At 54.5% G+C, this 13,921-nt stretch overlaps 5 protein-coding genes across 5 annotated transcripts; 2 read left to right on the top strand and 3 right to left on the bottom strand.

Annotated features, from left to right (window-relative positions):
• Window positions 1-6: 6 nt before the first annotated feature.
• On the top strand, window positions 7-2,172 carry BDZ83DRAFT_598382 (S-adenosyl-L-methionine-dependent methyltransferase). Its single transcript, XM_060506944.1, has 4 exons — window positions 7-589; window positions 652-921; window positions 982-1,186; window positions 1,247-2,172. Exons 1-4 carry the CDS (start codon window positions 404-406, stop codon window positions 2,119-2,121), a joined length of 1,536 nt encoding a protein of 511 aa, XP_060371250.1. The 5' UTR covers window positions 7-403; the 3' UTR covers window positions 2,122-2,172.
• BDZ83DRAFT_598381 (lung seven transmembrane receptor-domain-containing protein) lies at window positions 2,173-4,671 on the bottom strand. Its single transcript, XM_060506943.1, has 7 exons — window positions 4,286-4,671; window positions 4,171-4,204; window positions 3,935-4,101; window positions 3,503-3,866; window positions 3,378-3,452; window positions 3,086-3,328; window positions 2,173-3,024 (listed from the first exon to the last, which is right to left on the bottom strand). Exons 1-7 carry the CDS (start codon window positions 4,355-4,357, stop codon window positions 2,366-2,368), a joined length of 1,614 nt encoding a protein of 537 aa, XP_060371249.1. The 5' UTR covers window positions 4,358-4,671; the 3' UTR covers window positions 2,173-2,365.
• Window positions 4,672-5,246: 575 nt separating this feature from the next.
• Window positions 5,247-6,956, top strand: BDZ83DRAFT_565316 (peptidyl-prolyl cis-trans isomerase-like 2; the record flags this gene model as incomplete). Its single annotated transcript, XM_060503740.1, has 1 exon — window positions 5,247-6,956. One exon carries the CDS (start codon window positions 5,247-5,249, stop codon window positions 6,954-6,956), a length of 1,710 nt encoding a protein of 569 aa, XP_060371248.1.
• A 93-nt stretch (window positions 6,957-7,049) lies between these two features.
• Window positions 7,050-9,419, bottom strand: BDZ83DRAFT_242077 (uncharacterized protein). Its single transcript, XM_060501875.1, has 2 exons — window positions 9,249-9,419; window positions 7,050-9,042 (listed from the first exon to the last, which is right to left on the bottom strand). The coding sequence occupies exon 2, from the start codon at window positions 8,959-8,961 to the stop codon at window positions 7,144-7,146; it is 1,818 nt and encodes a 605-aa protein (XP_060371247.1). The 5' UTR covers window positions 8,962-9,042; window positions 9,249-9,419; the 3' UTR covers window positions 7,050-7,143.
• Window positions 9,420-11,721: 2,302 nt separating this feature from the next.
• Window positions 11,722-12,996, bottom strand: BDZ83DRAFT_565198 (glucanase B; the record flags this gene model as incomplete). Its single annotated transcript, XM_060503722.1, has 1 exon — window positions 11,722-12,996. The coding sequence occupies one exon, from the start codon at window positions 12,994-12,996 to the stop codon at window positions 11,722-11,724; it is 1,275 nt and encodes a 424-aa protein (XP_060371246.1).
• Between the last annotated feature and the right edge of the window lie 925 nt (window positions 12,997-13,921).

The raw sequence follows: 13,921 nt of genomic DNA, 5'->3' as shown, positions 1-13,921 counted from the left end.
TCTTTTGTTTTTTCTCGGAGACCCGGCGGCGGGAGCTCATGCAAGTCACAGCCAGAGCTTTAGTTGCCGTTCCGGAATTGGAGGTAATACGTCCCTTATCTTATCGTACCCCAAAAGTTTGGTTTGACAAAGCTCCAGAAGCTCCTCCTGCTTGTCACTGGAAACTCTCACGAGGCGCAGCCGTGAACGAAACGAACGAACGAAGCGAACGAAGCGAAAATCATAAAAGGCTACCTATCTAGCCCGAGACGAGAAACACTTCCTCGAATTGCAGTTCCGCATGCGTATGTGCTACTGAGGACTCACCTCTCTTTCTCGTGGAATCCCGCGATGATCGCGACAGCTCGTTGAAACCCAGGAGTTTACTCGAAATAGCAAAGACCACCTTTGGAAATAAGCAAAGATGCAGCGACTGTCTCGTCAAAGCGTTCTGTTGGACGGCCTGCGAGGCGCTGCCATATCCCGCGCCGTGCAGCGGACCAGCGCAGCGCGTGCTTCCAGATGCTTTTCAAGCACGGTATCGAGGCGGGATGGAGAGGAGAGGAAATGGTCCACGCCTTTGGCGAAACAGCTGGCCGAGGCTATCTCGGTATTACGCCCAAGCTCTTCCCTGCCATTGATTGCATTCCTCTAATGTTGTTCGTGTCGCAGATGACAGGTCCCGTACCTCTCGCGAGCTATATGCGCATGTGTCTGACTGGTGACATCGACGGATACTATACGGGTTTGGCCGAAGAGAACAGAGATCAGTTTGGCTTGAAGGGAGACTTCGTCACGTCGCCTGAGATTTCCCAGATATTCGGCGAGCTGATTGGCATCTGGTTCGTTGCGGAGTGGTTGAGCCAGGGTAAGCCCAGCAAGGGCGTCGAGCTCATGGAGGTCGGCCCCGGACGCGGCACTCTGATGGACGATATGCTTCGTGTGAGTAGAATCGAGTTACCTATGGCGATTAAATGTTCACGACTGATATGCCATGTATAGACTATGCAAAACTTCAAGGGTTTTGCGCAAAGCATCGACGCCATCTACATGGTTGAGGCCAGCCCTCAGCTCCGTGAGGCGCAGAAGAACCTCCTTTGCGGCCCTGACGCGCCCATGACCGAATCCAAAGTCGGCTATCACAGCGTTTGCAAGCGGACCAACTTACCCATCGTCTGGACCGAGACCATCAAGTCTATCCCTCAAAGTAAGTATCGTGGGTCCGTTACAGCTTCGGGAGAATTACAAAGGCTGACACCGTCCCCAGGCCCCGAGAAGATGCCCTTGATAGTGGCACACGAGTTCTTCGATGCGCTGCCCATCCACGCCTTCCAAGCCGTCACCGTCCCCCCTTCACCGCCCAAAGAGCCCATATCAGGACAACCCGCCCCGAGAAGTCCCCCTCCTCGTGAACCTGAAGGGCCCAAGATCGAATGGCGCGAGATGCTCGTCTCGCCAACCCCGCCAGACGCCACTCACGCAACCATGAACATACCGAAATCAGAACAGGGCGACCCGATACCCGATTTCCAAATGACGCTCGCCACAGGCCCAACCCGCCATTCGCGTTACGTCCCCGAGACCTCATCCCGCTACCGCCGTCTAAAGGCCACCGTCCCGGACGCCGTAGCCGAGATCTGCCCCGACGCCTCCATCTACGCCGCCGACTTTGCCAGCCGTATCGGCGGCTCAAAGCAGCATCCCAAGCCCCGGCCGTCAGGCGCGGCACTGATCCTGGATTACGGCACGTCCGACACCGTCCCCATCAACTCTCTGAGGGGTATCCGCCGTCACCGCCGCGTCAGTCCCTTCTCGGAACCCGGCCTTGTCGACCTGAGCGCTGACGTCGACTTCACCGCTATCGCCGAGGCAGCGATGGTCGCGAGTGAGGGTGTTGAGGTCCACGGGCCGGTCGACCAAGGCGCGTTTCTGGGTCAGATGGGCATCAAAGAGCGTGCCCAGGTGTTGACCAAGCAAGTCAAAGCCAGGGCGGCCGCCGATAAGGCGCAGGCCATTGAGGGTGCCTGGAAGCGTCTCGTTGATCGTGGCCCCGGCGGGATGGGAAAGGTCTACAAGGCAATGGCCATCTTGCCTGAGAATGATGGAAGGAGGCGTCCCGTCGGCTTTGGCGGCGATGTGTAAGAATTGTCCTAACAATCACTTGTAAAATGATACCAAACGAGAGCAGACTCAAGAGCATTATTTGCGATCATATAATTGACAATGGGGTACCTCCGACCTCTACATGACATGACAATGAACCTTCTCTCCTAAATGACGGAAACCGAGTATACTACGCCAACGCCGCCCTTGAAGTGCATACTTTACACTGCAATTACGCAATTGCTGCTTTTGCTGATGCCCGGAACCCAAAAATGCCCACCATCTATTTCTTGCTTACAAGCTTGGCGTCTTCCTCATCAGAATCATCCGAGAACCTGTCGCCATCTTCTCCCACTGCGAAGATGGTCTCTCCATCCAAAGACTCGCGAGGAATGTGTCTTTGTGGCTGCGCTTGGGGCATGCTCGCCGGTGCGGCTGAGGAGCCGCCGTGACCAGGAGTGGATGATGGAGCAGTGGTGTTGTTCTTGCCCACTTGGGCTTCCTCGTCATCATCATCTGAATCAATGCCGCCAATGTCAGCCATCGTGAACGTGCCATCATCGTCTTGTGCAATTTCGTCACTCATGGCGAAGCGTCGGTTATTGGCCGTCGGTCTCCAGACGTAGGCGATGAATGCCACATCGGCGAAGTAGACAAGATTCAGCCAGCCATCGAGAACGAACCACCGCGACTTCCAGTGGAAGGGAACGTAGTCGGGGTCGCTGACTGATGCGAAGCTGAAGCTGTTGAAGAAGAAAAAGCCGAAGATGACGAAAATGCTGATGAGGATACACCACCATAGCTTCTTGTACATGGCTTCCTTTGCATGCTGCTTACGCTCACGCAGATCCTTTAGTGTGAAATTCAGGGAGTTCAGCGTCCAGATGTAGAATCCGGTAAGTGTGCCTGCAAGAGGGAGGACGATGAGAAGCACAAAGGGCCCTATAGTGTGTTAGTCCGGAACGGTCTGAGCCGCTTGATATCACAGGTTATGACGGCTTACCAGCAGCGTCTGGAGTAATCAGCAAGCTGGTGATCGCATATACGAGCCCGAAAACAAAGTGGGCAATCGCCAGCCAGCGTACCCAGATCATCGTTCGCCCGAGCGTGTGTTTAACTACACCATAGCCCATGCAGACAATGAGCAACAGGAAGAAAGAGAATGAGTTGCGAGCGGCGTTCAAAATGGCTACTATTACTAACAACACCTTGGAGCCGATATTTGCACCATTTCGGTTGAGGTAGTCTGTTTTGGGTCAATTTACTTTCTTGCAACTGAGAAAAGGGAGCCTCACCATAGAATCCCCATGTCAAGAGCATCTCCACAACAAGGAAGATAATGATGGCCGTAATGTAGTTCTGAACCGGTACTGGGATTGTGGTCAGATGGGCAACAACTGCATCGGAACTTTCGACTTACGAATATCGTGGCGGTGCTGGTAGTACAAGAAGCCCCAGAATACGGCAACTAAGGCATAGAGAATGGTGATTCCTCCGTAGAAGGGTAACTTCGGGATTTGAGTCGCGGGCAGCTCGCCGTAGGCATTACGGAACTCCACGACGGCGGTAAACTCGCCCGCGGTGAACTTATCGGTCAGGACGCAGTAGTAGCCCGTCTTCTTGATCATGTATTTGGTGCTCTGGGGCTCCTTGAGGTGAATGGCTTTCGTTTCGATGATGTTCTTCGACTTCGTCGTGGCTTCCTTATCGATGATGAACTTGCCAATGTCCGTCTCGTTGCAGTAGTTCTTCTTAACGAATGCTTCCTGGCAAATGCCGATTTTCTGGTTAAAACGGAGTGTCAGTCACCCGTTTTAATTGTTCTCGGGCCTGTCGCAAGAGGGTATCTTACATTCTCTGCATCCGGAGTCTCGCGAACGCCGATCAAGTCCTCGTCTTTCCACTCGAAGATGACCAAGCTCACGGTAGGATCCTGGTCCGCTGGCGCTTCCTTCGGGATGAACATGACGTTGATGTAAGGGTCGACGGGTCCGCCCCAGGCGCTGCGGCTGTACATGCCTGCGTTAAACCATTATCAGTATCGTGTCGTGCATAGCATCTACGCTCTCTAGCCACTGCCGGAATTACCTGAGCATCTCTGTCTGTTTTCGTCCGTTTGGTCCTATGAAAACGAGGTCAAATTAGCTTCAAAGGGCACCGGGGTAGGTATGTCGCAATCATTGCCTCAAGATAGGAGTCTTACCATCTTCACCTCCAGAGCATTAGCCGCCCAAAGGGACATGCCCAGGACGGAGGCATAGAGCCAGGCCTTCATCTTGAGAACAGGTACCGTCGACCGGAAGACTGCGACGGAGAGTAGGTATTTAAGGTTTGGTAGACTAGAAGTCGAGGAGAGGCGATCGCTGCGTGATGCTAGTCTTGGGTGTCAAGCTCCAGCCAGCTCTATCTACGACGATGTTGCTGAGACGATGATCGCGTGTAGCATGCCGAACCAAAAGAGGGCATGCGACTTGGGTACGGTTGAATAATGGCGCTGAGAGATCGTGGATTTCAGCAAATCCGGCCAATTCGGATACGTTGCACGGAGACGGTGTTGAAGGGAGCTTGTAGTAGATGGAAGTCTGTCAGTGCCAGCCTGGCAGACAGGAACCGGACCTTACGCGAAACTTGCAGCGTGAGGGAGGTGCGTGCCAAGCTCCGAGGTACGTACGCTTACTGCTAGAACTTTCAACACTTGGAAAGTTTCATTGGTCAGTACGCCAGGGAACACTGCGCTACTGGATTCCACGCAGAGCTACTAGATGAAACATAGGTACCTTTCTCCGTATTCAGACGCAGATATCCCTAAAGAAGGTAGCTTAGGTACCCGAAGGTAAGGGAACCTACCCGTAAGGTAGGGAGGACAGGTTGCCTCAGCCCCATACTAGGTACAAGGTGCCGCCGCACGCACGGCAGCCACCCCGCTGGGGCCGACGACGGGAGCCACCCTGCCACCTGCCAGGGTGTCGCTAGTCGTCGCTCCTGCATGATCACTGGTGAAGATTCCTGTCGTGTTTCCCGGCTCAGGTTCAACTTCTGCAATTATTGATTGTATGGCGCGGCTACGACAAAACACCCACGTCCTTCACATCGCGATATCGCCATCATAAGTCTGCCAGCCTCATTCAATTCCGCCCAAGGACCAAACCTAGTCAACGGCGACAATGGGTAAAAACACAGACAAGCTCTACATCACCCATTCTGAGTGGTCATCATCGGATGCCTACTCTGCCAGCGCCGGCGCCAATGTCAATTCGCGGTCGCGAGGCTCCTTTCGCCGTTTACCCTTCAACTTTTGTGCCGCCAGCCTCCAGCCCTTCAAGAATCCGGTCTGCACCAAGGATGGTACCATATTCGACGTTGAAATCATCAGTTCGTGGTTGGACAAGCACAGCACAAACCCTGTCAATGGCGAGCCATTGAACGCCAAAGACCTGATCAAGCTCAACTTTTCAAGGAACGCCGAAACCGACTCGAGGAGCGCAGGCCTAAGCGATGGCCAAGGCGATTTGATCGATCCCGTCACCTTCAAGGTCTTTACTGACAACACCCACATCGTTGCGATTCGTCATGGAACATATGCAAACGTCTTCGCCTGGGAGACCGTCGAACGAATGAACATCAAGGCGAAGAACTGGCAGGATCTTGTTGATGACGAAAAGTTTACAAGAGCGGATATCATTACCTTGCAGGACCCCCAGAACGCTGCTAGCAGAGACTTGAGCCAGTTCAAATACCTCAAGGATGGCGAAGATGCTATCCTGAGCAAGGAGCAAGAGGAGGAGCGGAAAAATGGTAACGTCAACATTGATGCGCTAGGCAGGATTGGTGACAAGGTTCTGCGCGCAAAGGAGGCTGTCGAGAAAGCGAGGAAGGAACGCGATGGAGGCACCGACGTCAACCGCTCTTCAGGTGCCGTTGTGAAGGCAGCATCGGCAGGACAAAGGAAATCCATGGTAACGGAGAAAAAGATCCCGTCAAATGCTGCGGTCTACACCAACGGCAGAGCTGCTGCCAGTTTCACCAGCACAGGCCTCACGCCCGAGACGAGTGGCGAGCGGGCACTCTTGACTGACGAAGAGTACATGCTCAAGCCGAAACGGGTCAAAATCAAAGGATATGTCCGCATAGAGACAAATTTGGGCGACCTCAACATCGAACTGTATCCGGAATACGCACCTCGCGCGGTATGGAACTTTATGAGACTAGCCCAGAAGGGCTATTATAAGGGTGTCACCTTCCACCGAAACATCAAAAACTTCATGCTCCAAGGAGGCGATCCTTCAGGCACAGGCAAGGGCGGCACCAGCATCTGGGGAAAGAACTTTGAAGACGAGTTTGATGGGCCTTTGACGCATGATGCTCGCGGCGTTCTTAGTATGGCAAACAAAGGCAAGAATACCAACTCTAGCCAGTTCTTCATCATCTATCGGCCAACAAAGCACCTGGACAACAAGCATACTGTATTTGGCAAGGTTGTTGGTGGGCTCGACGTGCTTTCCAAGATGGAAGACGTTCCCACTGACGGGTCCGACAGACCTCTCAACAAGATTGTTATGAAAGACGTGGTGGTCTATCTGGATCCGTTTCAAGAGTTCCTCAAGGAAAAGAGCGAGACCGATAATCTGGAAAAGAAGAGGCAGGCAATAGCCTTGAGTGGAGGAACCGAAGACGACAAGACAACGTGGACGGGCAAGCGAATCCGAGCCGACGGCACCGTGGATAGTGGGAGTGCCGGTGCTGGCGTGGGCAAATACCTGAAGTCGCAGGGCTCCGCTGCTACGGATAAGGGGGCGGCCGACCTGGATACCTGGGAGGAGCCGGCCAAGAAGAAGTTCAAAAGCGGCGGATTCGGCAATTTCGATAACTGGTGAGACATCGTGGCCGACTTGACGCTGATATAGTTAAAAGGCTACAGGACGAAGAAAAGACATGATACCCCTTTTGACCACGTTACTGCACATCCAAAGTTACTAGGATCATCTGCGCACCATCTATGTATATGTCTATTAATACAAAGGCAGCAAGCGATTCAGCCACGCCTCACTGAGCTCTCCAGCTCTATACGACCAAGTCGGACGGTATATGTGTCTGAGGCATCCGATTCCAGGATACATCAGACCATGGGATATATACTTCCTTGTCCCGAACCATAAGGGCCACTCCATGAGCTTGCATCAACCCCGACTCTTCGAGGATTGCTTTCAATCGGTCGACGACAAAGTCTTTGACTTCTTGCGTACAACATGATGAAACGCCAACCAAGTACAACGGCCACACAATCGTATTGCTTGCGGAAGCAAGGGTCATGAACCGCTCAGCATCGTTGCTGCGGCCCTTTGCGTAGGTTGGATCTTGCAGAGTTGGACCATTGAAAGACCTCGGGCTGGGCGGCGTTTCAGCCGCGGACGACGGCGAAGACGATGACAAAGAAATTGAAGGAGACCGCACAATTCGAGACGGGGACTTCGTTGCTGGTACAATGGCTGATGCTGAGCCGCCGCCGCCGCCTCTAAACATGGCGTCTCTGAAGTTGACAACGCCGAAATGTTGAGGAATGCTTGCCAACACAGTTTCGCAAAGTTTCTCCAACACTTCGACAGACTTTGCCAGTTGCAATCTTGCTTCGTACGGCCAGAGCATAATGTGCTGGCCCTGAAAGCATTTGAAGAGCTCTCCGAGGATGGTCTCGTGTACCATCATTCTTATCGATCGGACGCCGTTCCATGTCGCGGCCAGCCCTAGCGTAGCGTATACATCACAGCGGTGACCATCGAAAACGGCTGGGTGTGCTGTCGCAAGCCTCACGGATCTGTATCTCCACGTTTCAGGCAAATCGGCAATGACATCCGCAAAGTCTTGATCGACATTAGACAGTTGACTGATGATATCCGCCGTCTGGTTAAGTTTCCCGCTGTTAATGTCGTACCGCAACTGCATGACCTTGTATATGGGACCAGATAATCGCCAGCCAGGGTCAGTTCCGCCCGAAAGCATACCCAGCTGGTTCCGGAGGTCGATGAGAGACTGCGGCATGGGCATGTCTCTCTGCATACAGTTGATGAGGACGATCTGCGTCAGCATCATGAACATTCGTGCTCCCGCTCTGGTTCTGAACTGGCCGAGGCCTCGCATCTTGGCCAGAGCAGAGGCGCCGTTCAGATGGTTTTGCCAAGCTCTCACTGTCTGGTTGGTACGACCGCTTAACATTTCGTAGGTGCCCAACACGAGAATGGACAACATGGTGGTGTCCTTAACGGCTTCAACGGGATCTCTTAAAGCATCATTTGTCATCTTGAGAGCGGCGCCGTAGCTCCGACGCGACCAGTCCATCATTTCTGCACACATCGTCAGGTGTGAAAGGCCTGCCAAGCCCACAGCAGCTATACTGGCCATCACGCCGTCCGCTTGTCGACTGGGCAGCATGCTGGCGGGACGCCAGACATCAAAGATGAAGTCATAATTTTGATGACAGGCATTCTCGTCCATGGAGACATAGCGAGAAAAGAAAAAGGCTGTGCCACGTTCCTGGTATGAGGGCGACAAAGAGTACAAAGGCCTTGCGCGTGGTGCCATTGACCAGGGCCCGTCTTCGTCGTCATCGCTATCGGAGGAGGAGGAAGACCATTGAATCTGCCGTGGCCGATGCCTAATGGTCATGTTCTGCATCGTGGTATCCATGGGACGAGGTGGATATTGGCGCCGAACGCCGGATTTTACGGCCGTTCCAGGACTCGGATCGGAGCTGTCGTGGTCGGTGCTTGCTATTACATTTCCGGAGGACGATCCGGCACTCGAGGCCTGTGCATTCTTTAATCGACCCCTTGCCTTCGTTTTGGCAGCTTTTTTGATGACGTGTGAACTCTCATCTCGGAACATGAGGTCGACGAGGTTTCGGTAGCCAGGACATTGTTGCTGTCGCTTCTCACACTGGCCACAGCCGGGCTCCTTTTGATCACACTATTGGCGTCGTCATTAGCCTAAAATCAGGGGACTCTCCCGCTGTTCGAGAAGACGTTGCCTCCTCGCCGCCATGCAAGAGACTTTTGGCAATCAACAACGAGGGCAGACCTAGCTGCACGAGTTGCGTAATATCTACAACAAGGATAGGGAACTTACCCTGATCTTGCGCTCACGACAGTTGGAACAGCCTTTCGACGGCTTACCGCAGTAGACCATGCTGGAGACACGGGTATCTCACCCAGAGCAACCAAGAGGACTAGAAGAGAAGAGTCCAACAAAAAAAGCCACGATGCGAAGTTGAGAAGGAACCAGTGTTAGGTTAAGAGCTGAGTAATGAGATGGATCGCTTCATGTGGGTGCCATGGTCAGATCAGATCATGACACTGGATCTACTCCGTTATGCAATGGCGATCGAAGCGGGGAGGTTCGAGGCCAAGACGACTGGGCAGAAGATTTAATTTGGAGAGCAAACCGCGGGCAGCCCGATGGAAGATAGAGAGAAAAAAAAAACAAGACGGTCACATCCTCTCAACGGGAAAATCCTCCCGGGTCCTTTGGGGGTCGAGAATGCGAGATGACGGACTGCGGCGGCGAGGAGGGGTGGCAGGTTTCCTTGATGTGGTTGATCAGGAGGGACAACGGCTGCAGTCTGCAATTGGACGTTGAACGTGTAAGTGGCACACACGCGCACACCTCGTTGTGTGTGAGCCTGTGAGGGTATCCGTACGGCGAGATGTGAAAGGGTCTGGACGACTGAAGGATGAGTGAGGAGAGGAGATGTGGGGGAGTGAGGAGACAGAGAGTTGAGGAAAGTGACTAAGATTGGGGAGTGAGAGTGAGAGTGAGCCTGCGCCTGCGCCTGGCCTCCTCCTCCCTCTCCAGTAAGGACGGGGAGACGACCTGAGAGCGGGATGTGTGTGCGTTATCGCTTTATTCGCCTCCTCTCCGCGGCACCGGCACGCCGCGCCAGCAGCTGTCATCTTTTGGTTGGCAGCATGCCAGCAGCAGAAGCACCTCACTTTCCGCGGGTTGCACTGTTGCACATCGTCTTTTTGGCCGCGTCTAGGCCCTTTCGGAACAAACGACCGACCGGGGGCTTCGCGGGACTGGAACCCCTCGGAGGAGCTACTGCAGTGACGGACAGTTCGTGAGCGCCGAACTGGGGCCTCCTGGGGGTCTTCTGGAGCCCTGGGAGGTGCCGAGGTTTGATCCATATTGCATTTTTATTGATCCTGCTCAGACTTTTTGTCACCGGTCCCAACGGTCGAGCAGCAAATTACAAACCATCCGTCCGCGGTCCGGGGCACTGTTGCCGCCTTTCCGTCTTTCTCGAAACTCTCGGGAACAATCCAACGGCCGTCCCCGATCGATCGTCGGTCTGCACGTACCCCTTTCATTCCGGCATTATCCCATGTCGTATTGCAGTCTCTCTGTGACTTGTCGTCATCACCATCGCCAGTCGAAACTTGAACTTGCGGAATGTCTTGAGAGGAAGACAGAGAGAGCATACGTACGAATCTTCGTACGAGTAACCGTACGTCGCCCTAGTCACTGACGGGAATGGCTGCAGCTCGCGTGCGGCATGCATCGAATAGGGCTTCCAGCGGAACTGAGGCCAGGGTTGAAATTGTTTTAGCTCCGTTTTCCCAGCCAAATGCCCAGCCCTTTTCTACGAAATTAGTACGAATACAGCCTACTGCCGCCGGCTGCATGCTGATTTCTAACGGTCTCTCCCAATCCCGTTCTTCGTTCAATTCCGGTGGGCTCCACGAGAAACAGAGGGACCAAGAAACCGCGGCCCAAACCTGCATGCCATGGCCCACGCCTCGCTTCCTTCAAAGTTCCCTCTACGGAGTAGGACTTTGCATTCTGCGGTGCCCGCCGAAAGGTGACTGGTCGCTTTCCGGGGCGGCACGCCGTGATCTGGCAATCTGTCGGGTTCGCTTCCCTGTCGCAGCTCCAGAGGAAAAGGGCTGAATCGAAAGCATGCCCTGTCCAAGTTTCTCGAACCATTTCTGCTAGCAGAGGTGTCACTGCAGAAGAGACATACGGATGCAAACTATCTGCCTGCTATTGTGTCTATACTCTGTGCAATTGATTGGGTATCCTCGGAGGCCTCGTCACCAGTGACCGGGTCCGAGTCGACGAAAGGCTGCGTTCCCTCCCGCTGCATTGGTCTACTACTGCAGAAAAAAGCAACGGGTCCTGGATGTTGTCTAAGACACGGCCAGACTATTCGTTCAAGTTTCAACAGCGATGACGCCGCCAGCATTGGTGTTCCCCCATCGAGCCTGAGACGGAGCCCGAACGTCTGCCATGGCCAGAGACATGCGGAGCATCGCCGCCGGCGACACAAACAAAACAAGACAAGTCCTTGTCGGGACTTTAAGCTCGCTATTGTGATTAATTGATTAAGAAAGAATGATGATATGTGACATGTGATGGTTACATATGCGCACAACGCACAACTGTCTGGTATCTACGACTATCCACGCCAAAATGCAATTCAAAATCGATCGATCGACCCATTACACCAGGGCTTTCACACGGGCCCACAGTCTCTGCCTCTTACTCTTGGTATTGCTCCGGCGGCTACGAATGAGGGGGACGTATTAGACACAATTACAAATTCTCACGGGGGGAGGGGTTCTGCATCGAGATACGTATGCCAACCACTTACAGTTCCTTTTGCGACTGCGCTTCTTCCTTTTGCGGTTGCTTTTCTGACGACGTCGCAGGAGCAGTTACAGCCTCTTTCGTTGCAGCTTCAGTCGGCGCCTCAGCTGCAGCCGCAGCCGCAGCAGCAGTTGTACCATCGCCGCCGCCGATTCCAACGGTGAGAAGCTTCGGGTTGGAGTCGAAGAGCGAGCCGGACTGGTCGGTGCCGTTTGACGAGCTGACGTCGTCGTAGGGAAACGCGTAGCCGCGGCCGTCGGGGCTGACCTCGTGACAGATGCGCGAGTAGTGGTTCGTACGGACGTCCTTGTAGTAGTTGGCCACGCTCTCCCCCTCGGGCTGCCGGTCATTGATGAGCAGCGTCGACCGGTTAAAGGCCGCCGCGATGCGGGCGCCGATAGCCCCCATCTCGGCCTGATTCTTGGGGTACCCGCCAAACGGCCCCGTGCTGCAGCTAAAGATGTCGCGGGCGGCGGGCTGGGCAAAGGAGCCGACGTCGTCAAACGTCAGGAGGTTATCGGAGCCCACGCGGCCCTTGACGTCGCCCCATTCCGCCTGCGTGTTGACGGTGAGGTCGGCGGAGCGGTACTTGGCCCACACGGCGTCCACGTAGGGCTGATAGTACCCGTTGAAGAGGTTTTGGTTCATGACAATACCCGAGTTGGGGCTCAGGGCGCGCAGGTTGGCGGACCCGTCCGCCGTACGCACGACGAGATTGCTCCAGCCCGCGCCGTCGGCGGCATCTTGCGCCTTGAGCTTGTCGCAGATGGTGTCAAGGGCATTGCTCGGGAACCCTTGCACGTTGGTGACAGTGCCGGCGTCGTTCTCGAGTGTCAGGGACACGGGGATGCTGACAAAGTCGACGTACGAGATGTTGACGTAGACCTGGAAGCTGTTAAAGGTGAACTCGCAGAAGCCCCAGTTGAGGTTGTAGTTGGGGTCCGCCGGGTTGGTCGCCGAGGGCTCCACCACGGCCGGGCCCGGATTCAGGAAGAACTTGAGCGGGCCGTCCCGGGAGAACCATATGCGGCCGCCGGCGATCTGGGGAATGGTCAGCTTCTTCGTCGACCCCGGCGCGCCGAGCGGGATCGCGGTGTCGGCGCCGACGTCCTGAAGGATGTCCGAGGGTGAGCTCGGGTAGTAGCCGGTGACGCCGTCGGCCTGAAGGAGGAAGACGGCGTTGTTGCGGTTGAGGTCCAGGCCGGTTACGTAGGCGTAGGCGTTGGCGGAGCCCGTATTGTTCTTGAGAACGATGTCGAGCGTTGATCTCGTCATGGCTTCTTTTGTTACGCGTTTGATATGTTGCTGTGTTTTCTGTTCTATGTCTCTTCTCTGGTGGGTCAAGGGCTTTCAAGCTAATTTTTCCAGAAAAAGATGATGGTTCAAGCCTTTTTATGATTCAAGACGGCGTCCCCTCCGGCTTCCAAGCTTGATGGGCCTGTACCTTGGAACGTTGACTGGCGCGACTAATCGCTCTTTAGTCAAGGTGGCCATGTGCAAGTTTTCTTTTGGGGCCCCCTGCCCCCCAACAGGATCTACAGGTGACTATTGGGTGGTTCGAACTTGGTTATAAACAGCCCAGTACGGATACGCGACACGCAAGTGTGATGTGTTGGACTCTCCCTCCCTTTGCTGGCACGGGCTGGATATGACGGAATCGTCGACATGGATATGCGGGACTAGTTCGCCTCTTGACCCCACTAGCAATGGACGTGTTGTCTTGCCCGGTTTTCTATTTGGTGACGAGACGAGCTCCACGCTTCGGCCGGCAGACGGTAGACCCCTCATAAGGCTCATCCTCGTGGTCTTTGGTGAGGTGTTGTGCCTTAGTTTTCGAGGACTGGTGGAGTGTAAGAAAGCAGCGCAGCTCTCTTCACGCCAGTCCCGTGTAAGTGAGCGGAGGGTGAGGGCGCATGCAGACAAGTATTGCTCGTTCAAAAGAGGGTATCGGTAGATGTCCAGGTATCATTCATCCGCAAAGCACCCACGGCACTCAAATCCGAGCAACTTACCAATATCTGCACAATGCTGCAGTCAGAAATACAGAACCTGGGGTAATCAATGTCTCGGCCCGGGCTTCTTTTCTCGAAACCTTTGTGGGGTGTGCGAACCGATCACCCGCCCCCCCGGGATGGATGAAGAGGCTTCAACTTCACTCGACAGAGTAATCCTGGAGGTTGCGCCCCGACCCCCGGCGACG

Source organism: Colletotrichum acutatum, assembly GCF_030867785.1.
Source record: "Colletotrichum acutatum strain CBS 112980 chromosome Unknown BDZ83scaffold_3, whole genome shotgun sequence".
Taxonomy (NCBI): domain Eukaryota; kingdom Fungi; phylum Ascomycota; class Sordariomycetes; order Glomerellales; family Glomerellaceae; genus Colletotrichum; species Colletotrichum acutatum.
The sequence above is the reverse complement of the archived record's forward strand: the minus strand, read 5'-3'. Positions and strand labels throughout refer to the sequence as shown.

Bases quoted from the DNA above. Each gene is read 5' to 3' on its own strand.
- BDZ83DRAFT_242077 (XM_060501875.1), bottom strand. From the start codon at position 8,961: ATGTTCCGAGATGAGAGTTCACACGTCATCAAAAAAGCTGCCAAAACG.
- BDZ83DRAFT_598382 (XM_060506944.1), top strand. From the start codon at position 404: ATGCAGCGACTGTCTCGTCAAAGCGTTCTGTTGGACGGCCTGCGAGGC. The intron at 590-651 runs GTATTACGCCCA...TTCGTGTCGCAG, and splicing joins AGCTGGCCGAGGCTATCTCG to ATGACAGGTCCCGTACCTCT. The intron at 922-981 runs GTGAGTAGAATC...TGCCATGTATAG, and splicing joins TGATGGACGATATGCTTCGT to ACTATGCAAAACTTCAAGGG.
- BDZ83DRAFT_598381 (XM_060506943.1), bottom strand. From the start codon at position 4,357: ATGAAGGCCTGGCTCTATGCCTCCGTCCTGGGCATGTCCCTTTGGGCG. The intron at 4,102-4,170 runs GTAATTCCGGCA...GGTTTAACGCAG, and splicing joins AAACAGACAGAGATGCTCAG to GCATGTACAGCCGCAGCGCC. The intron at 3,453-3,502 runs GTAAGTCGAAAG...CCACAATCCCAG, and splicing joins CCAGCACCGCCACGATATTC to TACCGGTTCAGAACTACATT.